The following is a 26,167-nucleotide window of genomic DNA, read 5'->3' as shown; positions in this document are numbered from 1 at the left end:
GGGGAGGACATGCTCACCGATAAAAGTGTCTGGAATCACTCAAGTCCCATCAGAAAGTAAGGAAACACAGCCTAGGAGTGAAAATGATTAATGAGGGAAACTCAAATTTGATTTCTAAAAAAGGGAGCATATCTGCATGGGCCTGTCCATTGCCATTCTTGCCACCTCATCCCTCCAGACTTCCCAGCCACACCATGGGTCAAGAATGAGGATCAGAGAGGGTCCAGGACTCACCCAGGGGCACATGATGGGTACACTAAGCTGGGAGTCCATTTCTGGTCCTCACTATCCAGCAAACTCAATGGTCTAGACAGATCTGAGTCTCAGGCATGAATGTGTACATTATTTTCTCATTGACAAACTTTCAGGGTCTGAGTTGCCCATGAGTATAAAATAAACAATGTCTCCAAGCTGAGGGTTCAAAGCATGGAGGATTGTCGACTGGAGGTACATGGTTAACTCCTCTTGCAGGGTACGTTTTATGTCCCAATATGAAATTTGGAAAGGTACACGATGCACATACTGGGAAACTATCATTCCTTCATTAACCCACACAGCTGTACTTGGCAGTTGCCACTTAGAGCCTGGTTAGTGCTAGGTGCTATTCCTGAGCCTAAATTGACTCCTGTTCCGGAACAGCTTTCCCTACAGCGCTTTCTCTGGAAAGCTCTGCTGGCCTCCAAGTGTGGCTGAGTCATTGAGAGTTCACAGGAAGAGAGTGTGATGGGGCTACTGCGACTCAAGCCCAGCAACCAGGAAAGGGAGGCTCAGAGGCGCCGGGCCACTGTGGAGAGGACACCCAGCAAGCTGGATGTCCTCTAGACCTGGACTCCCCCAGCTACCATGTCACCACCCAACTAGCCACCCCAATCAGCCCCATCCTGTGCCAGAGGTCCTACATCCATGGCTAACGCCAACACACTCACAGCCACCCATTTCCTGGACACCAGCTAAACCAAGCATGAGGAAAGGACTGAGGACAACCCCACAGTCCCTGCCCCACGAAGGTTACATCCTGACCCTGATCAGGAGGGATGACAGGAACACAGAGGGTACAGGGTCACCAAACCCTGGACCTGGACTCTCGACTGAACCACCAACAGCAAGTCAGTTTACTCTGCTGCTCTCAGGCCAACTGTCAGCAGGAGGTCCCCATTGATCCCCCGCCCATTTCTGGCCAGTACGTCCTGGCCCAAGCTCCCAGCAACAAGATCCTCAAAATCCCACCCCCTCCACTCCAGAGAGCAGCTCTCTGAGCCTCTGCATCTCTACATAAAGAGCAATGGCTCAGGAGCCCGTGGCCTGACAGCAACACATTTTGCAGCCTTCTGGGGGTGACGGATGGCCTGCTCTTCACATCACTATTTCAAACATTAACATAATCTCCCAGGATGAATGTGGTGGCTGGTGCCTAATCAATCACCCCACCCGCACCTTGATCCCTCATCCCGCCAGGCACAGGATTTCCACTCATCTCGTCTCATGCTACAGCGCCTCGAGCCCGCGTTTGGGACTGCTGGAACCGGCCATTCCATCTGTTTCATGCACTGTCCCTTTGGCTTCCGTGCACCCCTGCATCTACTGGCCCCTCGAGGGCCCTACCCCAGGTGCTGCCTCAAACACATCCCTCACCTTCCTGGAAACCTGAAAAGCCCAACACCCTTTCAGTGACAAGTCTTCATCAGAATTGGGTCACTGCTCCAACAGTCACCTCATGAAGAGCAGCCAAGACCCAGGGGCGGGTAGGCGCACTGCTTTTCTAGTCATTTCCCCACCTGTCCCCAGGGGCCCAGCAGTGCCCTACCATGCTGGACCTCAACAACGCCAAATCGCCCTCACTTCTTATTTCTAAAGCTCTTCCCCATCCCCTTGGAAGAGTGTCCCTGAGGGAAAGCAAGTGGCACGGGGCTCACCTCGCGGAGTTGCTGCACGCCTCCGAAAATCCGCATTACGCCGTCGACCTCCTGCTCCAGGCGCCGGGCCCAGTGCTGCATTCTGTGTGCAGAGAGGAGAGAGCCATCAGGAGGGCCCACCTGCAGTTGGCACAGCCCAGCCCCAGCCACCCAGAGGGGACCAAGGGCAGCCACCTACTCACATCCCAATTTTCACTAGAGGAGAAACAGAGGCAAGGAACCAGCGTGTGCCTGTGAGTCCCCTTTGAAGTCCAGACCTGGTGGCCCTGGCTCTGTCGGCCAGCCAGGGAGGAGAGAAGAGTGTATTGTAAACGCACTGAGGAAGTTCAGCAGCTTGGAAAAGCCTGCAGGGAGACTATTCTTCACCGTGAAGAGCCAGCCCTTGATGTAGCTGCTCTGAACATGGGGACTTCGGGACACCAGGGAGGAAGAGCGTGTGAGGGAGCTGGTGGGGGGACGGTTTGCTGGATCTTGGAGCCTCCTGTCCCTAAGGCCAGGTGGGACCTGGAGAAGGGGAGGGAACACTGCTGGCACCACCAAGTCATTGTGTAACGGGGGGCGGGTCCCTGCCCCTCTGGGCCTCACCTGAGCAGTGGACATGGGGAATTCCAGCTCAGATGGCCCTTGCCTTTTCCTGGTAAACAGATGTTCGTTCATCTGAGGCTCACTGCCAGCTGTCCTGCAGGAACCGCCCACTCACGGGTACTGCAGACCATCCCACCCCTTTCTGGGGGCCTGGCATGCCCCACAATCCCCTTGAGCCACAGTCTGAGCAGGTCTTCTCATACTGGTGCCACCCTGGGATTGTCTTAATCCATCTGTGTCTCAGCTACCTCCTCTGGAATGGGGGATAATTTGGGGCCATCTTTTAGGGTATTACAAGAACACATGAGAATAGGCAAGTCAAGGGTGCTGCACAGGGATCTTTGTGAGTGGACAGGATGGACAGTTGGTCACATGGCCCTGTATTCTTAGCCCTACAACCAGGAAAAGGGAAGGTATCTGGGCAGAGGCCTCACCTGTGTTCACACCTGTGACCCCCACCTTAGGCACAGCCACATCAGGTGAGCAAAATCACACTGGTCTCAGCCAGCCAGAGAAACACTCTCCACACAGCCAAAGGCGCTCTCTGCTGTGACCACGGCTCCTTGTTCTCATGCATCTGAAACTCAACTTCCCCATCCCACTTGACACACTCCCATCTGCATGCGAGGCCCTTCCAAGAATTACCACAAAGATTTAAATAAGCTATGGGTTAAGCATAGCCCATAGAGAACAGGAGGGGTAGGGTGAGGCTAGTTCCAAGTCCCTGGAGGTACCCCAGCAGCCACAGGGTCCAAGAGGTTGTATCTGGCCCCAACAGCCCTCCCTGGGTCTGCTACCTCCCCAGTGTCACTCAGGGCCAGGACTCTCTTCTGGTTCCCTGGGTCAGAAAAGTCAAGTCTCTACCCAGAGCCCTACCCTGCATCCCTCCTCAGGCCTGGGGGTGGGGGGCTGGGCCCATGCCATTGTGTGTGCCCGGGTCGGTTGGCATGGGAACTTGGAGGAGGAGGCGGGCAGATCACTAATTGCAATTTGCCAAGCTGAATGTCAGGACCGTGATGGAAAAAAAAAAAATCAACATCAAAAGAAAGAAGTATTAGCTTCGGCTTGTTGCTGGCTGAGCCACAGCCTGATTCCCTCCTCCGCTCCCCACCACAGGGGGAAATTTAACCTGAGTTCGGGTGGAGGCCAGGCTGCAGGCTGGGCTAAGAAGGGCAATCAGGCCCCAGCCGCCAGCCTGCGGAAGGCAGAAGCCAGCAGAGAACCGAGGGCCTGCTTGGCCTCTGGCTACTGTCCACCAGTGCTGATCTCCTGGGCCTGGCTGCAGGTGGACAAGGCAGCAGGTGGCTTTTCTGTGCTCCTGAGATGGAGCCTGGAGGCCAATGTTGGGATGGGCTGCCACATAGTACTGTGTCCAGCCAGGCAGGCAGCAGACAAATGGGCAGAGTCAGGATCTGATCGCCAAAGGGAACCATTAGCTCTGGCCTGGCTCTGACTCTGACCTCAGTCATTCACTGGTCTAGGGGACAAAATGCCAATCATAATCCTTCCTGGAACTAATATGTACAAGGGCATCTACTATGTGCAAGATGTAATCCCAGCACGTCACCTGCTTTCTCATTTCAATCTTCACAAAGAAGCAAACATTATCATCTCCAACTCACAGATGAGGAAACTGAGGCACAGAGGATTTAAGTGACTTGCCCAAGGTCACTCATCCAGGAAGTAGTGAACTCAGGATTTGACCCAGAAGTGTGCTGGAGTTGCAAGAGCTGACTCACAAAAGCCAATCATGTGCACCTCTTCCCAACTCTGCATTCAGTGCCACCACCTTGGGAACTTGAAATCAGTCATAGCAGGAATATTTACACCATGAAAATTGGCAAATGCTAGAAACAATGGTTATTTCCCCCTACAGAGCAAACCGTAAACATTTACCAGTCCACCACTGATTCTACCCCAGGCTGTTGACTCTTTCCTAGTACGTCTATAGGTCTCTGTTTCTAGGATTTCACAGATAAATAAAAGAAAATTAATTGGGAGAACAGACATGAATGCCATGTTTATTTTGCTCAGACAACACATTATTATTATAATCACCATCATTTCATCTAAAAAGGCTATTTCAACACTAAAATAATTTTAGAAGAGCCAAATCTCAGGATAAAGCCCAATTCACATACACACTCTCTCTCCCTCCCTCCCTCTCTCTTTCTCCATGTCTCTCCTGTGTGCTCTCTCTCTCTCTCTCTCTCTCTCTCTCTCACACACACACACACACACACACACACACACACAGTCTCCCCACTTCTACCCCCAGGCTGAGCAGCTCTAGACTCTGCTATGGGCTGCAGGGACTGGCCTGCCACAACGTATCAGGACACATACACCCCCTCCCAGGGTCTAGGGTAGCTCTAGCCCTTAGTCTGGCATCCTGGACCTGCCAGGCAGACCCCAGGCCCTAGCCCACTGCCCCTCAGCACAATTCCAGGGAAAACAAGTTACTCTGATTATTCACCTAAATCAAACCCAGTTAGGAAGGCAAATATGTACATCCTAGAGTTAAAAAGAACATGATGGATAATTCAGTCCATCATCACAGGGATGTAACTTTGTGGGTTCTAGGGTTTGGCCAGTGTCCCAGTGCTGGCTCTGAGGGGGGACACACAGGCACTGAGGAGGCCAGAGTTGACTATGTACCTGCAGCGTTCCTGCCTTGAGGCCGGAGCAGCTAACCACCCAGCCAAGTCCAGCCCTCGCCAGGCAGTCACACTCAATCCAGCAGAAGGGCATGGGGGCTTTGGAAGGATGGGGGATGCATCAGGACCCATGGCCCCACTCACTGGGGCAAAGGCAGTTGACTGAATCCTTCCTTGGACCGAAGTGCCCGGCTCCCAGCTCAGCCAATGCCTCCCTGACTAGACAGCGTGGCTCACGGGCCACATACCCAACAGGGACGTCCACCTGCCGGTTCCCCACATCTTAGTGATTTTCCATGTTCTTCATTGAGATGACACTGCTTATCCCTAAGTGCTTCTAAGTGCCAAATTAACCAGACAGTAAGGGAGAGTGTCTGGGAGGAAATGGGTGCACCCAGGGGCTGCGGTGGCTTACTGGTGTGGGCAAGAGAGCCACATCCTCCAACGTGCCCAAACCCAGGGTGGGGAGTGGGTGGTGAAGGCACTGTGGCTTCATTTCACAGACCAGAAAACTGAAGCCCCTGGCAGGGATGGGAGCAGGGTCATATACTTAGAGAGAAGCCAGACCTGTCCTCCTGCCTCCATCAGCTCCATGAGCCCATCCTTCCAGGACAATGTAGCCTCTGGAGAGCCTCAGTGGGGAGAGGCTACCTCTGCCAGCTGTGTGACCTTGGAGAGTTCTTTCCCCTGAAACCTCAGCTTTTCCACCTGTAAATGGGGGTAATAATGACTGGCTGAATAGCTTTTTTGGGGTTTTTTTTTTGAGACAGACTCTTGCTCTGTTGCCTGGGCTAAGTGCAGTGGCATCATCACAGCTCACTGCAACCTCAAACTCCTGGCCTCAAGTGATCCTCCTGCCTCAGCCTCCTGAGTAGCTGGGACTACAGGTATGTGCCACCATGCCTGGCTAATTTTTCTATTTTTTGTAGAGACAGGGTCTCACTCTTGCTCAGGCTGGTCTCGAACTCCTGACTTCAAGCAATCCTCCCACAGCACTAGGATTACAGGCATGACACCTGGCCTGGCTGAAAAGCCAGAACAAAGCCACATGGAAATATTGATAGGTAGTATTATTACTGGGGAGTCCCCTGAGGGACAGACCCCTCCCTCAAGATCTAAGAACTTATTGAGGGCTCAGGAAATCTTTGAGGAATGCCTGCACCTGGCGGGGAGGGTCAATGCGGGGTGGAGGCTGAGGCAGCTCCTCAGGAAAGAAGATGGCACCATGTGTTGTGGGATGCTAGGCCTCGGTCTCCAGGGCATGTTTCAGAATCAAGAGGAGTAGGGGAGCGAGGAGGGTGTCACTATCAGGCAAGGGAGCAAAGTCACCATGCATGGGGTGAGGAACTACAGCTGAGGACCCCTTCAGCAGATAGAACCACTGAGACTCCAGTGAAAAGGCCGGGGAGGCCCTGGGTCAAACTGCTCAGCACTCAGGTGGGGGCCTCCAGCTCAGAGGCCAGCTGCAAATGCTCACCCAGAGGGGAGGGTGAGGGCAACGGGGGAACAGAGGGGGAGGAGAGGGATGGGGGGAAGCGGAAGAGCCAGAGCCCGTGTGCAGATGCAGCAGCATAGATTAAACTGTTGCCAGTTGTTAATTTTATATGTGAAGTTGTTGATCAGAATGTGATTTAATTGTACAGTATAATCCAGGCTTTTGGAATAAATTATGCAGAAAACTCATCTATAATTAAACAAATCAAAAAACCAGAGACAGGTGACACTGCAGGTTCACCCTCAGAGGGCACGGGTGGGTGTGGGCGCTGGACCCAGTGAGAGGCAAGAAGGGAAGAGGAGGGGCTTTGTTCAAGGCAGAGGGGCAGGCCCAGGAGAGCGAGGGGCTTGGAAGCCCCAAGCTCTGCCTCTTCAGGACTTCCTGCCACCCACATGGAGGCATCTTTTGTCATCAAAGCCTTGCTGCCTCTACCTGACAGCCTGTCTGGATAAACTGTTCCACCAGGGGCCTACAAGCAGTCTGCAGCCCTCCCCTCACGTTGGCAGCGGCGAGCAGGTGGATACTGAGGGTGGGACAGCAGGTGAAGCGGGAGGGGTGGATGTGGGCAGAGGCTGGGGCAGGCAGGGGTGTGTAGGAGCAGGCACAGCAGAGGCCTGTTGTCGCCAAGGGCACGGTGAACCAAACTCAGCAATGGTGGGGCCCCAGGTCTCATGCTTCTCTCATGACAGGCTGGCCAAATTATTCTCCCAGCTCTGGGGGAAGCAACAATTTGAAATAAAGTGCTGTTTAATTATTCTGGTTATATTTCAGCTGGCCTGCCACCTCCCACCTCAGTGCCTTCACAGTTTCCTGAAGAGAAAAGAAAGAGAGATATGGGGGTTTGGGGGAGGGAATGACAGACAGAAAGACACAGACATGAAGAGAGTCCAAGAGAGCCTGGGCTAGAGGGGACTGTGTTAGGCTGACCCCATCCCAGGGGAAGACAAGCTGGCAGTGAGCAAGGGGGCCACTCCCCCATCCCAGACTGGAGAGGGTGTGGTCACTCAAAGCCCAGAAAGCAGCTGTGGCCTGGCCTGAAGCAGTGCTTGGGACATGGCTGGCCCCTCCCCTATGTCCTAGCCCTGATGCAAATGACAGGAAGTTCAAGGCTGCACTCCAGGATTGTGGCATCTCCGGGGCTATATCCCCTGGCCTGTTCTCTCTGACCATTCAGGCAATGTCCCTCTGTACTTGGACAGGGTGGCCAGATCCGGCCCTGGCTCTGGCAAGACCCTGAACCAGACATGTCCTCTTAGGCTTCAGTTTTCCCATTTGGAAAACAGAAATAAAGTTCACCACCCCATCCACTTCCCAGGACCCCAACAGGAGGCCAGCAGGAACCATGGCCCCACGCAAGGATGCCAGCAATGATGATGGCCCCACAGGCTCACAAGGGATGGCAGGGCTGCTCCCCACCAGTCCAGTCCCCCTCCTCGGACCTGCAGCTCCCTAAGTGCAGGGTGGCTGTGCCTCCTCCTGAGACTGGGGCCACCAGGTGGGCTGCAGTCCCTCCCTGCACTGCCCGAGCCCTGACACAGGGGAGGCCTCCCTGGCGCATTGCCCGGGGAACCCTGGGGTAGGGCAGGGCTTTCTGTGACCAGACCTTCCTTCCTGCCTGTCCATGCAGGAGAGAAGACTCTCAGGCCTCCTAAGGATGACAGGATTGGCAGAGGGCAACAGTCCAGCTGAGGTCACTTACTCCCCAGAGGCCACCTGGGCCAAGCCACTCAAGGCCATCAAGATCACAGTGCCTTGAGATGTGGGGGCCCTATATAGACCATAGATGGGAAACTGAGGCCAGATTGAGAAGGGAGCATGCTTGCCCAGCTGATTCATGGTAGATTAAGGCTCCTCAGCTAGCTACCCACCATTTCACAAACAAGTAAGCTGAGGCATAGAACTCGAAGGGAACTGGCCCATCTTCAACCTGTTTGTGATTCAGTTAAAGGGATACTTAGAGTGAGCAGCATGACACCTCCAGGAGCATCGTTCCCCCCGCCCCCCACCCACCCGTGCACACAGGGGCGAAGTCAGTCCATTTATCACGAGGGAACCTCAGAAACCCTGAGGAGCTGGGGGAGGGGCTGGTGTTGCTGAAGCCCAAATTAGGCCTCCACTACGTGTGCCTTGGGACCCTGCCCAAATACTGCTCCTTAATGAGGTTATTAATTACGGGGCTGTCCCTTTCCTTTCTTTGCTGAGAAAGAGCTTTTCCTTCTAATTGGTGCTCGGCTGAAAGGCAGCCGTAAGCCTGTGCCTCCTTCTCAGCCTAATGGTGAACAGTCACCCAGCTTTAATTAGGGTGCCAGGTCCAGCCCAATATTTACTCGTAACAGCCTGATGGGACAGGAGGAACTGGGGGAAGGAACAGGCCTGGAGCCAGGAAGCAGTATTATTCAGGGCTGGGAGAGCCACTTGGCTCTGTGGCTTGGCTTCTGCAGGTCTGTTTCCCTCTCGAATCAAGGAGGGTGGCCTGAGTCCTCAACGGGCCATTTGGGGATCAATGTCCCAAGGGGTCTGATGGGGCCCTCCCTGCCTGGGGCCTGCACCTGTGAGCAGGCATCACAGTGGTGACAGGCCAGGGATCTCACCACACTGCTTTAATTCATCTTCACAGCAGCCAGATCATTATCCCCAACCCTCAGAGGGGGAAATTAAGGCACAGAGCAACTGAGCGATGTGTCCAAGGTTGCAGGGTTCATGTGCACAAATCAGGATGCACATAGCTCAGGACACCAGTCTTGAACACCCAGCTGCTGGCATGGCATGGCCACTAGGATGTGTAACAGGCCTCTCAAACTGAATGTGTTTAAAACTGAGATCCCGACCTCCCTCTAGACCTGCTCTCCCCCTTCCCTGACCCCCTGCCTCCACACCTCAGCTGACGGTAGCTCCCTCTGTTCCGGCCAGAAGCCTCAGGGTGACCTAGAACACTGGCCTCCCCCAGTGTGGCTTGAATACACCCCTACACTCCCTTGCACATGCTGTTCCCTCTGCCTGGAATAGTCTCTCTTTGGAAGTACACAGGGCCTCTCTCACCTCCTTCAGGTATCTGCACACGTGTCACCTGCCCAGTGAAGTCCACCTTGACCCCCCATTTTAAATTGCACTCCCCAGCAGCCAATGATCTCTATGTCCCCTCCTGGGGTTGTTATTTTAGCTGGTATTTCATGAGACATCCTCTCTCTTATTTACTGTTCGCTTCTGCCTTGGGCTGTGAGCCCTGAGGGAGGAGGCTCCTGCTCTCCAGCCTGGAAGAACAGGCCTTTTGCTGAGTGAATATACCTCCCCAGGGTCCAGTGACCTCGCAGCCACCCTCCCAGCCTGCGTGTGGCTGGCCAGAGGAGCAGGCAGGCAGGGTGAGCAGTGGGAGCCCACAGAGGGACTGGAAGTGTGGTGGCTGCCCCAGGGCTGGCCCAGGAGGCCCTCCCTTCCCCTGGCTCCTTTCTGCATGAATTATTAAGGCTCATTTATGATGGGCCTGCCCAGGCCTGTGGCTTCTGTGCATAATTCATGGCTCTCTCAGAAGGGCCTGGCGCTGTGGCAGCCACTTCTTCCAGAAAGCAAGAAGAAAGTGCAGAGGAGTGACCCAGCCCTGGGCTGCCCTCCACCCTATCTCTGTCATCCTGTTCCCGAACACAGGCTCTACCCACCCCCTGCCCTGTGGCACTTTCTCCTGCACACTTAGGTTCTGGTTCCCGGGGCCTGAGTCCACGGGCTTTGCGCAGGCTCATCCACTCCAATCTGCGCCTCGGTTTACCATCTGTGGACTGACAAAGTCGAGCCACACTGGTGGTTTTCAAACTGCTCTGGCAGCAAGATTATCTGCTTTTTATTTTTTCAACAAAATCCCATATGAAGCCCCAACACGCAACCAGTAAGGCAGTTAGTTACTGATGAGTATAAACATATTCTAGAAGGCAGCACTGTAAAACACGACTGGTATTAAGCAAATAATCATTACAAACATTGAGGCTGTTCTGCAGAGCCTGGATTCAGGATCCATGGGGGCCTCTGCAGCTTCCATTACCCCAGCACTCAGTTTATTCTTGCATTTTACAGAAACTCCTGGTACACAGAGACAGGCAGCCGCAAACGGTAACAGTGATTTACAGCTCACCACATAGGGTGGTGGGAGAATCCTTTCCTGAGGTCCAAGATAAAACCAACAATTCCCCTGGTAACTGAGGCCCATGGGTCTCCAAGGTGCCAGCACCCAAGTGTCATTGTCTGTGAATTTCCCAATAGTCCAGAGCTGGGATTTAGCAATCAGCAAGAGGAGCTCATGAACCAGCCAAGGCCTCTCCAGGGGAAAGCAGAGGGTTCCAGCCAGGGGCACTGGGAGAGCTATCTGCCATCCACTCTGCCTAGGATCCTGTCTCTTTCCCCAGCCCGGAGCCACCTGCCCCAGCCACTGACACAGACTGGGCATTCTGGGGTAGGCAACATCTCCTCTCTCCAGCACATTCCCCAGGTAGTCAGACATGATAGGAACATAACACCTGCCCAGGCCCATTTAACAAACAGAGTAAGCTGAGACTCAGCAAGATCAGCTTTCAGGAGGTGAATATATCGCTGCATCCCTGTGTGCCCAGCCAGGTGCTGTAATGGGGGAGCCGTACCCAAGCCTGGTCTCAGGGAGTGCAGAGTAGTGTTGAGGCACCACCTCTGGAGGTCACCAGGAGCTCCAGCCTCCTGTTCCTGTCCCACATAGTAGTTAAAGCTTGACTAGAGGTGGTAGGGCAGACCCTGTTCACATGTCACCAACCACTCTGGTCAGATTCTGTGATTCACATGTCCCCATCTCCCCTCTTGCACATCCTCCCCACCCCCCAGCATGACTCAAATCCTTGCTGAGCCACAAATAGTTGTCCTCTGTGTGTGTCCTCAACATGGCCTCCTGCCTTGAGGAGGACAGAGACCCCCTCAGGGTCCTTTGTTCCCCCTCAGGGCAGTGACCTCTGTGAAAGCTCACAGGCCCCCGGAGGACATCCAGGTACAGAGGAGAAGCCAAGCAAACACTTCAGAGCTGAAACCATCAGGGCCAGCTTTGTTCTCTGCTCTTGTTCCTCCTCTACCTGGCCAAGTCACTTCTACCAGGAAGCCTTCTTGGATTTCCCCCACCCCCTTCTCAAACCCATAGTCCCCACCACGCTTTGCTAAGCCTCACCTTAGATTGAGGCTGCAGCCTGGTCCCATTACCAAACTTCCTGTAGAGCTTAGCTTGGAGCCTGGCAAAGATAAGCCTTCTGGAAACACTTGGGGATAAATTTACTAGGACACCTTCCCCCCAACAGACTGGTGCCTGCCAGTCTGCAGTGGGAGGGAAGCTCCAACTTCAGCAGGCAGCAGGTAGCCAAGGACAGAGGACAAGAAATGATGTGGAGCACCTACTGTGTGCCGGGTGCTCTGTGTGTGATTCCCACTGATGTTACACAGTACTCTTGGCTCGGTGCAGATCAATCATGCCCATTTCATGGATGAGGACTCTGAGGCCTGTGGAGATGGAGCAACTTGCCCAAGAACACACAACCAGTCTATGCCGAACCATAATTTGAACCCAGTGAAGTTTGGTTTCAGAGCCCTGCTCCTGACCCTTAGGCCAACAGGCCTCCCTAATCCCCAAGGTGGACTCCAATGGCCAAACTTAGGAAACAGGGTGCAGGTAAAAGCTACCCCTCATTTATGACCTTTTCCAACTTTGGGAAAGGGACTGGCCCACCTCTACATCAGGGACCCCAGTGCCTGCCAAGCAAGCCAAAGCCAGGTGCAATGGGGAAGTCATTCCTCACAGCCCTCCAGAGCTATCCTGCTGTCAGAATGTTGTCTCAGAGCTCTGGCTCCCTCAAATCCCCCTGCCAGGGAGCCTGCACTAAGTATGGGGGGAACACCCACCTCCTCTGGGATCTGCTTTTCACCACTGCCTGGCTTCTCAGAGTAAATCCAATGTGAGTGCTCAAGCTGCCCTGATGCGCTGTGCGGTGAATCCTTTAGCAACGCAAATCCCCTCTGAGGGTGGCAAGAGATCCACAGCTACAGCAATGAAGGGGCTTCAAGTACCACCCCAGGAGCCTCCCCCTTCTGGCATCCTCAGGGCGGTGGCCAGCCAGAGAGGAACCACCCTGCCTGGTGAGCCTGTGTTGTCCTAAGGGTTGGCTTGAGAAGAGGCAGGTGACTGAACCAGCAGGGCTCACTACTGCAAAATACTTTGCAGGTGTTTACACCTTTCTGTAAATTCCCAACGAGCTCACTCCTCATTCATTCATTCATTCATTCATTTAGATGGTTACCATGTACCTACTGTGGGCATGGGGAAGGATTCAACGGTGAGTGGGGCAGATGCAGGCCTGCCCTTGGGAGCTTGGAATTCAGGCAAAGCAGGCTGTCATCTGATCCAGATCAGGGCCTGACGAGCAGAGGGAAGGGGAATCCAGTGAGCCTTGGAGGGCAGGATGCATGGGAAGGGCTGGCCAGGTGAAGGAGGCACTGCGGAGTGGGAGGGCAGTCCAGACGAAGGGCACGGCACATGCAAGGCCCAGCAGTAAGCTCTGCACACAGTGACCCCGTGAGCACCCACTGACTGACCATGGGTACAAAGGTGGGCTGCTCCCACACTGAGGCCTGCAGGATTCCAACCCTCAAGTACACAGTGAGCACCTCCACCGTGCCGGATGGCAAAGGCAGGGGGGGGGATGAGGACAGCAGGCACAGGCAGCAGATGGTAAACTCAAGTTCACAGAGCAGGGCTCTCTGCTCAGGCCTCAGCGCCCAGCCCGGGCAGGCTCTCCAGAGGTACACGTCCGGCTCGGACACATCTTGAACTCAGTGGGTCAAAAATCTGATCGCCCCTCGGACCTGCTCTTCCCCAGCCTCCTTCAGCTCAGCTGGCGACAACTCTGTCCTTTCAGCTACTCAAGTCAGACACCTTGGGGTGTCTTTCTCACATCCAAACCACTGGCATGGCTCATCACCACTGTGGCCACCACTCTGGTAGTGTTCTTCCTGCTCACACCCCTCCCATGGCCCCCACTTCACTCAAAGCAAAAGCCAAAGACTCACACTAATTTAATGGCTCTGCCTGACCTGGCCCTCATTGCCCTCTGACCTCCTCTGCTCCCACTCTCCCCTTCTCCTCCCTCTGCTCTAACCACATCCTACCTCAGGGCCCTTGCACTGGCTGTCGTTTTGCTCAAAACATTCTCCTCCCCGAAACCTACAGGGCTCTTGCCCTCCTCTCCTTCCAGGCTTTGCTCAAATGTCTCCTTTTCATTGAGGCCCACTCTGACCCCACCTCCCACCCAGTTAAACTGCAGTCTCCCTGCAATTCTGTCCCTTCTCCATGGCACTTATCACCTTCCAACGTGGCATGTCCTCTGTTTGTCCCCTCCCTAGACTGTTGTCTGCCTGGCACATGGCAGATGCTCATGATATGCTGAGAGAATGAACGAACAGCAGGTTGTGGCCAGTGTCTGTGGAAGGAAGGAGTGTGCCGGAAGTGGGGAAGGCACTGACTGGAAAAGGATGAGTGAGGTGGGAGCCTCAGGATTTCTCTGGACACAGCCTGTATGGCCAAGCCCACGGGGCTGTCCCACAGCCCTGCCTGGCACCCACTGAAAATCCACTGCAGGTCCTTGCTTCCCCCAGGGGACCTCCACACTGACTGGTGGGCCCCCCTTGCCATGGTATTTGACCTTTGTTCACCAGCCCAGCTCACGTGTCCCCAAGCTTAGTCTGTGGGAAAGGCAACAGGACAGGCTACCTCTCTTCATGTCTCAGAAGAGAAAAGCAAGGCTCAGGTAAGAGTGCCCGTCAACTCTGTACACTGCATTTAACACAGGGTTATCGGCTGTTGTCTTGCTGGGAGAGGGGCTTGACATGTGGCTGCCACCCTCTAGGAGCTCTCCATCTGGGAGAGGGGGCTCTGGGCTGAACAAACATGGGTGCACCCAGGGAAGCAGGGCCTCTGAGTGGGGCAAAGGGGGAACAGCCTGGCAGGGAGTGCTCAGTCTCTCAGGAACTGATTCCATTCATTCATTCATTCATTCACTCCACAGACACAAACAGTGCCCACCACAGCTGGGCCCTGGTGCAGAGGCTCCTGGCCGGGCATCCCGACACTCCCTGTACTTCGTAACTGTGATCTCGACTCCCGGGGTAGGGGCAGCAGAGTACTGAGACCCAGCCTGGCAAACACTAAGGTTGGGTATGTCGTTATTATTACCCCACGACCTCTTCCCCCAGTTCGATGGGTGCTCTACCTGTGAGACCCTCCTGCTGCTGCCCCCACAAGAGAGTGTCTACAAGTGCAAAGCACTCACCATTTTCCTGGTATTTTTGACACAGATATTGTCACTAGAACATCATCTCCTGAGAACGGGGCCTGGCACACAGCAGGGACTCAGAAAATGTTGGCTGAATGACTGGATGCTCCACCCTTACAATGAAAAATGTGATCCCATTTTAAAGATGAGGTACCTGAGGCACAAACAAGGCCACATATGGGGCTCTCTGATCCCCAGGTCCTCCCTGGCCCAGGCTTTCTACCACACAGCAGGTGCACAAATCAAGGCCCACAGAGCCCACGGCTCTGGCTCTCTCTGGACAGCCCCATGAAGTCCCCACCCTTCTTCATTCTAGAGTAATGGCCTCCTCCATATGCCACCAGTCTGGAAATCACCTGTGAAATATATTTCCCCTGGCGCTGGCTCAGGAACCATGTAAATCATTAGGCTTAATGGCCTCTGGGATTGTTCCCTGCTACCCTCTCTCCAGCCGCTCTGTGCCACGGAACTGGGGGCTATGGGGCGCCAGGCAGGCAGGGCCCCGGTCATGAGCCCTGAGCAGCCCAAGGAGGCACTGCCCAGGGGTGCGGCAGCCTCCGGGAGCACATCAGTAAGACAGGGGTGGGGTCCAGCGGGAGCCTTGAGAACTGGGGCTGGGGCTGGGTGCAGTGGTGCTCACACCTGTAATCCCAGCTACTCAGGAGATCAAGGCAGAAGGAATTGCTTGAGGCTAGAGTTCAAGACCAGCCTAGGTAATACAGCAAGACCTTCATCTCTAAAAAAGTTTTTTAGATTAGCCAGACGTGGTGGCACATACCCGTGGTCCTAGATGCTCGGAAGCCTGAGTCAGGAGGATCGCTTCAGCCCAGAGTTCAAGGCTGCAGTGAGCTATGATCATGCCACTGCACTCCAGGCTGGGTGACAGGGTGAGGTATGGGTATGGGGAGTGGACTCGTGTGGGGAAGGGATGGTCAGGAGGCAGGTCTGGAAAGAGGCAGGCCGTGGAGCGGCCAGCAGGGCAGAGGGGCCATGGGCAAGCGTCCATGCAGAAGAGCAGTCTGGAAGGAGCAGGGCAGCCCTCTGAGAAGGCCAGGTGATCTCCCTGGGACAGGCTACAGACTGCACCGGGTGCACACATAGGCATCTGGGAACAGCTGGTTCCCGTAGGTGCCACGGTCAGGATTCCTCTGAGCCAGTACACCGGCTCCCCATCCCCCTTCTCTGGGAGCCTCAGTGCCCCTTTGCTGGGCAGAATGTGGGGGTCCTGTGTTTACCTTCCTATCCCCTAACGGCATAGTTCTCTACCCTGGCTCACCTGGATGGGGGTTAAGGAGCTCCAGAAATGCTGATGTCTGGACCCGGCCCCCACCCAATTAAATATTACAGCCTAGGTGGTCCCTGGACATCCCCATCACCTCCCGCTCCAGGGCAGCCCTTGGAGGCAGCCACTTGCAAGAACAACAGGAGGATATGCGGGAGTGACCTTTGCCCTCTGGCACCAGCAAAGCCAGGCCCATATGGGGCCCCGTCCCAGACCGTGTAAAAGCCTGCTCCATCTTCTAGTCACAGCAGCTTTTCCCTGTGGACACCTGTGTAGACCACGGGCTCCCTGCTCAGCAAACATTTAGTGAGCATTTGGTGTATGCTAGCCTGGAGCTCCAGCTAAGGACAGGTGGCCACTGCCCTTGCTCCTCCCAGGTGCACAGCCCCTGGGCAGCCGGGTAACAAGGTCCACTGCAGGATAAGAATGGGGGCCAGAAGGGCTTGAAGCAGCCCAGGAGGCCACTGACCCACACAGGGAGGTCAGGGGAGGTTTCAGGAGATAGTGACTCCCAGCCGAGCACAGAGAGACAGCCAGAGGTCAGTCAGACCACACGCACGTCCAGCTTGGGGTTGGCAGGGCCCTCTGCAGCCCATCCAACCTCTCCCCAGCTCGGTGCATAGTAGGTGCATGTTAAGGCCCCTGGAAGGAGACTGCTGTGGCCCTCTGGGCACTCAGTCCTGAGGGTAGAGATCCCCTTCTATGCCCACCACCCATTCCCATCAGAAGCAGCTTCCTTGGCCGTGGTCTCCACAAGCACCAATTACAGGGCAGAGATGGTAGCTGTGCAGCTGAGGTGGCAGGAGCTCCAGGTAAGCTGCAGAAGGATCCCTCACTCTGCAGGGTGCTGGGAACGAGGAGGGCATTGAGGCTTGGAGGAGGAGGGCAAGAGGCTCACCCAGACTTCCACAGTGAGCTGGACAGGGCCAAGGCCACAGCGGGGTAAAGGGACACTGGGAGAGGAAGGGCAGAGGGGAGGCCTACAGCCCCTGCTGCATACACCCCAGGGGTTTCTGGGGTCTGCACCAGCCAAGGTCTGGCTTAAATAATTAAACATGCCGCCTTCCTCCCTCCCTCCAAGTGGCCCTGCCTGGGTATTGCTAGGCACAGCCCAAGGGGTAAGGTGGGATGGGTGGGTAGGAGGAGAGGGGTGAGGCATGGAGAAAGGGGAGAGCTGAGTCTGGAGTGAGTCTAGATTGCCCTGCCCCTCTACTCCGTGTGTGTACAGGAGACAGCACTGCCATTCCCAGCAGGCCTTGGACATAGACCTGGGTCAGAGAAGGCCTGTCCTGGTCTGAAGGAGTCACAGCTGTGCTCAACAGAGGCTAGCTGGTCTTCTTTACTGGCCCCTGGACAGCCCCAGAGAGCTCTCTTCCCTCATGTGACAGGTGGGGAACAGTGGCCAGAGGGGCACTTCAACCTAGAAGCAGGACAGAGCCCAGGGCTTATCCCAAGACCTGCGCCTTTGGCTGACTGACTCCTAGACAATGTGCTCAGCCTGGACCCAGGATTGGTGCAGGGAACAGAGCCCAGAGAGTAACAAGAGGGGCCAGGCACCAGGTCATAAGAACATGGCCCCAGTGAAGTGTGGCTCTTGTGATATCCATCAGCGGTGCCAACCAATGATGCCCCAGTCCTCTCTGTAGTGAGTAGGCACAAGTATACCCCCACTACAGGCACAAGTACACCCCACCCTGAAGCTGCCCTTCCCCAAAGATGAGAATGGAGTTTCCCAGGCAGCACCCAGCCAAGTTTGGGCATTCCCCTTGGCCATGTCCACAGGTCACTTCCTCGGCTGTGGCTCATTAAAGTCAGGTCAGCTGCCTGTTCCACAGCAGCAGGAAATGCCCCTCTGTCTATCCTCTTAGCCCGTACATGCCAGTCCCAACTTCAGATATTACATGAACCAGCAGCTTCCTGCTGTCCTAAACAGTCTGTCCTAGGCCCTGCCTAAGACAGGGGGGTGGCCTGAATGACCAAACCTAATTAGTACAGCACAGCAACTTGAGGGCAGTGGCTGCTCCCCACACTCCCCCACCCCCCATTTGGGTCAAGGCTATGCCTCAACTGCTGAGAGGCCCAAGGCAGCATCCCTCTCTGGGCCTCAGTTTCCCCATTATGTACCACATAGGAGTTAAACTGGACAAATTGGTCCCACAGTTCCCACTGACCCATACCCAAAGCTCAGGTGAGGGGGATTAGGGAACAAGACTCTCCTACTTCTAGTCCCTGAGGTGCCTCCAAGGAAACTGGGGATGCCACAGGCCCTATGCCCACGTGATAAACCTTCCAAGGACTTCAGCTGACGAGAGGGACAGCCCCTGCAGAGGGACATGCACGATGGAATAGGGTGGGAGCGTGGGGCCACCTGAGGGTCCTGTGGCCAGGGGCTGCCTCGAGGAGATGAGCTGTGGAAGGGCTCAGTGGGGCGGGGGCGAGCGCTTGGACCTGAGTGCCAGGCGGCAATCACTGGGTAGGAATCCTGCCTCCGCCACTCACCATCTGTGGGATTTTAGCATCACTTAGCCTGGCTGAGCCTCAATTTTTCTTGTCTGTGAAGCAGGGGTAAAAATGGACTGACCTCACTAGCATATGTGAAATATACCACCCAGGGCCCAGCTTGTGGTATGTTGTGGTTAAAACAACGGTTTCCTTTACAAATGTTTCCTTGGCAAGGTCACCCAGCTCCTCCCCTCCAGCCCTGTCCCTCAGCCCCCACTCCAGCTTCAGGCCTTGTGTCTGACCTTGTAGCAGAGACGGCCTCCCCATCCCCCATCTCTCCCTGCCTTCTTGCTAACAAAACCCAAGTCTGCAGAATCTCCACCTCCAGCCCCAAGGTGACCCCATCCTCAGCTCAAGGGTAAATCCTGATTAGCCTGAGCCAATCACGATGTACCTTCTAGAGTGCCAGTGATTGGTTCAAAGTGGACATGTGACCCAGTGCCAGCCAATGAGGTGTGAGGGAAAGTTGGCTGGGGGCTTTTGGACAAGGTTTTTTCCCCTCTTAAGAAGAGCCCAGAGGAAATACCTTTTCTATGTCTAATGTCTGGGTCTGCACATGATGCCTGGAGCTGTGGCAGCCATCTTGTTGCCATAAGAAAAGTCAGCCAAGGACAGCTAGCCACACCAAAAGTAAGGCCAGCCAGGCAGAGCACAGGTGAGGACTTGGTCCTCCCTGACAGCCCACATCATCCACTTCTCAACTCCCTGTTGGGGATAAACGGCCTAACCATGAGGGAAAAACCCATTGCACTGGGTTGCCAAGGTATGCGCAGAAGCAGCCTCTTTTCCTTACAGCCAAATATACTCCTCGGATTCAGCTCTTGGGGAGGGGTAGTCAGCTCAATGCTTACTCCTCGAGCGCCCTGTGAACTGGCACAGAGCTGGAGGAGGGGGCACAGGGTTGTAGGAGAGGCCAACAAGGGGTTGACAGCCAGAGGAGGGCATCAGTCGTGAAGGCTCCTTGCCTAGTACTCGGGCTGAGCAGGCCAGCCTGGAGAGGGACATGGTAAGCCAAGGCCAGAAGGTGGGGAGGCTGGAGCTCCTACCAGGACCTGCAAGTATCCTGGATAGTCCCAGGGCTGGTGGCCAGAGGCTGGAGCCAGAATAGGCAGGATCTCGAATGCTGGCAGGCTTTTGGGGTACAAGGTCACAGCTAGCCCCCAATGGGAGACACTGCAGCATGCCTCATGGGGCCAAGAAGAGGAGAGAAACTCCCAGGGCCCTATCATACCCACCCAGCCTGAGCTCACAGGGAGAAAGAAGAAATGTCCATTTGTGAATGCCTTTAGCATGGAGGCCTGCTCTCATTCTCTTTTCTAAAACTGAAGTTGGGGGTAGGGCTAGGGTGGGTTGTTTTGTTGTTTGTTTGTTGGAACTGGTGGCGGCACCAGGCCTGACCTTTAAGGCTTTAAATGCAGCATTTCAGGCAGCGCCAGCGGGAAGAGAACATGGGCTGAGGAAGGAAGTTATCAAGACTCAAATGCCACGTCAAGCTGGAAATTCGTGGCAGAGCAGGGGCTTCTACCTGTCTCAGGAACACACTGGCCCATCTGTGTCCACACTGCCTGATAACAAAGTTATCCTTCTCCAGCGGATCCAGAAAGCTTTGATGACTCTGAAACAGCACAGGGGCATCAGCATCCAAGTCTGCCCAGAGGAACACCAGGAGTTGGGCCTCGCACCACGTAGGCACCTTGCCCTGCAGGTTTACCAAAGCAGGCCTCGACTTGCGCCCTCACCCTATGCCACAGGTATTTTTATTTAAGGGAAACGGTTATATGTCAGTGCAAGGAAGGCCAAAGGGGAGTCACCCCTTCAAGCAGCCTGTATTGAGCCCTAGGAATGGGGACTGGGCCCTGCCCACAGAGCATGTGCAGCCAACAGAAATGTGGGACCTGAAGGCTCCCTTCCCCCACCTGGGCCCTCGGTGTCCTTGTTTATGTGATGCGGATATGAGGCTCCCAGGTGCTTCTGTGGCTGTGATATGTCCTTCCCAGGTCAGAGAGGCATGCAAGGCCCATACTGCCCAAGGAGATGGTTCTACCCAGCCTCCCTGCCCCCAAAGGAACCCCTCCTGGCCTACAGGGTCCTGAGTCCCTCACAGCCACTTCTGCCCTCTCTTTTCAGGAGCCCCATTAGAAAATGCCGAGGACCCTGGGCCATCCCAGCACTGACAACACACAGACCCTGAGAATGCCAGGAAAGCAAAACTTGCAGTTCTCTCAGACATCAGAACCCATCAGACGTGGGCCCACACAGCCCCAAGAGCCAGAGCCCATCACAAGGTCCTGACAGCCTTGTTCATGAAAATTCAGTTGACAAAAATTCATCCTTGAAAGACAGCGTCTGCGCCGGAGGTGCTCCGAATAGAGGAACATGCAGGGATCATCGAGCCAAAGCTTTCACACCCCGAATCGTGCCTGCCGACTGCAGGGATGTGTTGCTGGGGGGGAGGACCCCAGACCTGCCGATGCTCCCAGGACTGCCAATCTCCTGCCCTTCAGTGTGCAAATGAGAAGGACTCACTCCAAAAGGGAAAAACGCCAGCCCAAGGTCACATAGCAAGGGTTTTCCCACTCTGCCTGAGCCCCAACCTCCACGCCCACCCTCTAGAGATGCTTCACTTCACAGAAGACTCATGGAGCTTCTCTGAGTCCCAAGTCCTCCAGTGAATCTAAATACCGTTTAATTTGCAAAAATTTGAATTACAAGGACACAGCCTCTGTTTCCTTCCCAGACTGTCATCATCATGCCAGCTGGTAGATGATCAAACTTTGCAGCTCTGCCTTAACTTAGGCTGTTCCTGACATAAAAGTTTGCAAAACACGGGTCCTAACCATCAGGATGCTTTATTTCCCACTGCCAGTGCTTGCCCACCGAGCCCTGGCATTCACTTCAAAGGTGGGTGGTGAAGGTGGACACAAGGAGTGCCTTCTGGATGCACAGATAAACCATGCACGTGCTGGCACTACACAGGCACACACATGCACACAAGCACATGGCCACATTTGAATTCATCTGCACACGCATGCGCACACCTACACCTGCGTACATACACGAGCATGCGCATGCACACATACCTGCACACATGCATACATGTACAAGCACAAACACACGCACATGCACACACCCACTCACACACGCACACAAGCATGTGCATACCCGAACACATCTAACACATCTATACAAACACACATGAACACACAGGTGTAGACACTCCTATATACAAGCTCACATGTACACACAGGCCGAGGCAAGGGCCAAGCACAAGAGGAAGGACTGAGAAACCATAATTGGGTCTCAGGTGCCTGTAGGGCTTGGTGGAGTGCCAGGTGCTATGGGCCAGAGGACAGGACCCAGCTGGACTGAGAATCCCCCCAGATCCAGTCAGGACTCACATGCCCTTATCACACACTCCCTGGGGCCAGGCCCATACCTCACGACCTGTCATACCCCAACCCTCTGAGGCAGCACAATCATGGAAATGTCATTTTACAGATGAGGCCCCATGACCCAGAGAGGCAGAGGAAGTTCCTAAGATTACCCAGCTGGTGAGAGATGCAGCAGACTGTCACCGAATGCCAAGAGGGGCCTCATTCAGAAAGAACTGGCCAGCAGGGAAGGAAGGCATCAAGGTGGACCCAAGGGGCCCAGAGTCTAAGAGGGGCAAGGTGGAGACAGGCAGAGGGAGTGACTTCTCACCCCCTCACCCACTCCTTTCCCTTTGTTAATGAGGATGGTTTCCAAGGTGGGAAAAGATGGTTAATGAACAGCAGGAAAGATCTCCCGTGCCCCTCCCTCTCTGCTAAACAATTAGGCTAATCAGAGCTCAAAGTGGGTCAGTCTGAAAAGCAGACACCCAAGGTATGGCCGGAGGCCAGGACCAGAGGTCCAGGCACCCTCACACCAGAAGGGATAAGGCCCAGCTGGACCAGGGGTCAGGCCTCACCGCACGGCTAGAACAGAGTGTGAAGGGGAGCGGGAAGACTCCAGACCTGCCTTCTTAGGGCATTAGCGTGTCAGAGTCAGTACAACCCTAGAAGAGAGGAAACTGAGGCCCAGGGGGAGGAGGAGCTTTGTCCAAAGTCACTAAGTAAGCTGCCCAAGCTGGAGAATATTGGGCTGGGTTTGCCCTTGACAGAGGCCCCCTGACCCAAGGTGGGGACCCTCAGGCCCCTTTGTGAAGATTCTCCCTACCTAAGGCCAGCTAGACAGGCTCTCTTAGTCTGTGAGGGCCCACCCTCACCAGGCTCAGTCAGCTGTACCAGCAGCGGTTGGGAGCTGAGCAGAGCCAGACCGGATCCAGAAGGCAAAGCCACCAGGTGAGGGAGCAGGACCAGGCCTGGGGATACCAGGCCAATGAATCCCACAGTGGCAGGCCAGGGCCTGGCTGAGCCCTGCCCCTGGGTCCTGACCTTATGTGGGCTCAGACTGTGTGGGCTTGAATGACAGAATACTTGACTCCTTTGGGGAGGCACCAAGAGACCCCTGTGGGGACCCTGCAAGCCCTTAGGGCCATCTCAATCTGTGTGGTCACTTGCACAGATCCCCTCTTCTGCCTTAGCCACAGGCAGCTCAGGAGGCTCTTCAGGTTACACAAGACAAGAAAGGAAGGGAAAAGAAAAAAAGCAAAAACCACACACACACTTCCCTTTGGGAATACGAATATTGATTCTGTAGCTTCTTGTTTAGACAGTAGGCACCAGGAAAAAACCTGACATGAAGAGAATCTCCCCAGTTGGCTGGAGGGCTGTAGCCACAAGGCGAAAGTCCCCCACCCCTGCCTCAGGGTACCCTAGGCCCCAGTGCTCCTTCCCCAGGCCTAAGGCTCGGAGCACTGTCACTTAAAGACGCAGGTCATGGGGGCCACAGGCAAACTGCTGCCTCCCCGCGGGTGTTGGAGGGGACGAAGAGAAAGAGAGCACTGTCACCCCACTGGCGACACTACCAGGGCCCAGGCCCAAACCACCAGCTCCCATTGAACAGTGCCTAGCAATGAGCCTTCAAGAACCCTGATTCCCCAGTCCCCCCAAGCCCCGCCTGTCCAGATGGTATGAAACCCCCCAAGCACCTCTAGGGTCCTAGCCCTCTGAAGTTCCCCCAGGCCTGGCAAAACTGCTGAGGGACAAGAAGATCAGCCTTAGCTTTCCGTTAATAACTCCCCCACAACCCCCATGATCTTTCTCTCAGGAATCACACCGGAACCTGGGGAGGAAAACAGTATGCATCTCCTGAGATGGAGCTCCTCTTCCCTCCTCACCTGGCCCCCCACCCTGCGCTGGGCAGGCCTGGCCTATGATTTAAAGCCTGGGGGAGCAGACACCCTGGGCTGGGGACGGGGTGCTCCACAAAGGCCTGTGTGGATGTGGGCACAGAGTCTATGAGTGTGGGGGCTGGCAAGGCAGTCTCAGACCAAGGAAGGCCCCTCAGGATTGCCTGAGACTCAGAAGAGGAAAGAGGGACAGGGCAGCAGGGAGGCCTAGGCCCACCTCCCACATCCTAGGCCTCGCTTTCTTCCTAAAGACTCAGGTTTCAACCCCCCGCCCCCACCCCCACCCCCACCCTGCCCACTCCACTTCCTGGGCCCACTGCCTAGATGTCCCAAGCCCTCTAGTTGGACAGCCTAAGAGTCTAACAGATCTATCTTTTCCCAGCCCTGCCTTCAGTAGTTGTGGGCTTTGGGCAAGTCTCTATCTTTCTAAGTCTCAGTCTTCCCATCTGTGGGATGGGCATGACCACAGGTTCTGAGGTCAAGGTGGTAACATGGGTGAGGGGCTTGGCCTGGGTTTAGTGAGGGAAGACCACCATTAGCCTGGTGACATCCCCCCACAATAGTCAATCTGGGCTGCAGGGAGGGAGGGAGGGAGATGGTAGTCTGTCCTCAAGGAGCTAGTATCTGGCATGGGTGGGCATAGCCTGAGTAAGCGGCACAGAAGAGAGATGGGGTGGAGGAGGCCTTCGGAAGGTACAGGTGTAGACCTTGCAGGAGCAGATCTAAACCCCTGAGAAAAGCGTACAGTGAAGATGGCACAGCATGAACAAAGCAGGGAGATGGGGGCACTTAGCCCAAGGGAGCACTGTGAGAAGACAGCAGGTGAGGGCATGGCTGCAGCGTCTGGGCTTGATACTAATCTTAACAATAGCTGCTGTGGCACCTGACAGAGCCCTCCCTGCCCACCAGGGAACGCTATACCCTCTCCCATTAACTCTTACCACCAGCCTCTAATGCAGACTCTATTATCTCCATTGGGGAAACTAAGGCAAGGTCTTCCCACTGGCAAGGGTAAGCTCTGGATGCCAAAGTCTGAGCCTGCAGGGTCTACACCTGACACCTAGCATATCCCCAAACTGCCTCTCCCAGGAGCTGGCAGTGTCCAACCGTACACATTCAAGGTGCCAAGAGCCAATAGTGCCTGTACACAGGCAGAGGGGAGAAGAAACACTGACTGCAGAAGTGTCACTCCACATGTGGGGCCAGCTTCACTCTGGAGTCAGTTTCTCTGCGGTGACACAAGTATGATGAAGAATCTGAGTGAGACTCACCTGCAGACTATGCGGGGACTCATCTTAAAATGGGCTTGCTCCCTTCTCAGGGGTTAGCCTGACACAGCTGGCCAGGAGGAAGTACCCAATAAAGATGGGGTCTGGGGTCCTCCCCAAAATCCTAAACACCAGGAAGGATGTGAGCATCTGCAAGCTCTGCGTCCCACTGACGGTAGCCAGCAGTCCCTGAAGCCTCACCCCCTCCCTCCTGCAAAAGCTGCGCCAGGTTGTTGGGAAGATGGGGAACCCAGATGTGTGATGTTTCTCCCTCCAATAGGGAGAGCCACAGGGAAGTGAAGACAGGGGCTCAGAGGCCCAGACAGACACATGTCACCCACCATTAACCATAGCTAGACTGGACGCATGGCCTGTCATGGGCATTGCTCCCCATGTGTCCACTCAGGAGAGGGGCATATACTCTGGCTGTCATTAATCTGCTGGGTGTCCAAACCCCTCAGGCCCCTCACTGTCCCCCCCCCCAGAGGAAGGGAGGTGCTGGCCAACACTATCGCGGGAGCAGAGCTGGACTAGGAGGGTGCAGCCAGGCGGGCAGCTCAGCCAGGCGTTCTACCCAGCACTCAGCCAGGACTCCACAGAGCAGGGGACAGAGAAACCTGGGGATACCAGAGAACAGGGCACAGAGGCCCAACAAACATGACAGAAGAGGCGGGCAGGGCAGGATGGGCACAGATTGACGAGAGACCCAAAGAAGGGGAGCAGGGGAGGATGGAGGGAAAGACACAGGGAGAGGCAAAGCAATGAGGTCTGCCTCTCGGGCTGAGCACTGGGGTGTGCATAATCAGAAAGAGGAAGCAGGTGAAAGGAAGTGTGCTCTGACTCTATCTCCCCCCAACCCTAGACACACATGT

At 55.1% G+C, this 26,167-nt stretch overlaps 1 protein-coding gene across 2 annotated transcripts in view; it reads right to left on the bottom strand.

Moving 5' to 3' along the window:
- Positions 1–26,167, bottom strand: part of CACNA2D2 (calcium voltage-gated channel auxiliary subunit alpha2delta 2) — a 135,407-nt gene that overhangs the window by 106,494 nt on the left and 2,746 nt on the right. The window contains exon 2 of one of the 2 annotated variants that reach the window (XM_045530138.1): positions 1,914–1,995. In XM_045530138.1, coding sequence (XP_045386094.1) covers positions 1,914–1,995 — 82 coding nt within the window. Of the gene's footprint in view, positions 1–1,913; positions 1,996–26,167 lie in introns of those variants that run through there. The other variant, XM_045530137.1, reaches the window with a different exon arrangement.

Source organism: Lemur catta, chromosome 18 (genome assembly GCF_020740605.2).
Source record: "Lemur catta isolate mLemCat1 chromosome 18, mLemCat1.pri, whole genome shotgun sequence".
Lineage (NCBI taxonomy): Eukaryota > Metazoa > Chordata > Mammalia > Primates > Lemuridae > Lemur > Lemur catta.
The sequence above is the reverse complement of the archived record's forward strand: the minus strand, read 5'-3'. Positions and strand labels throughout refer to the sequence as shown.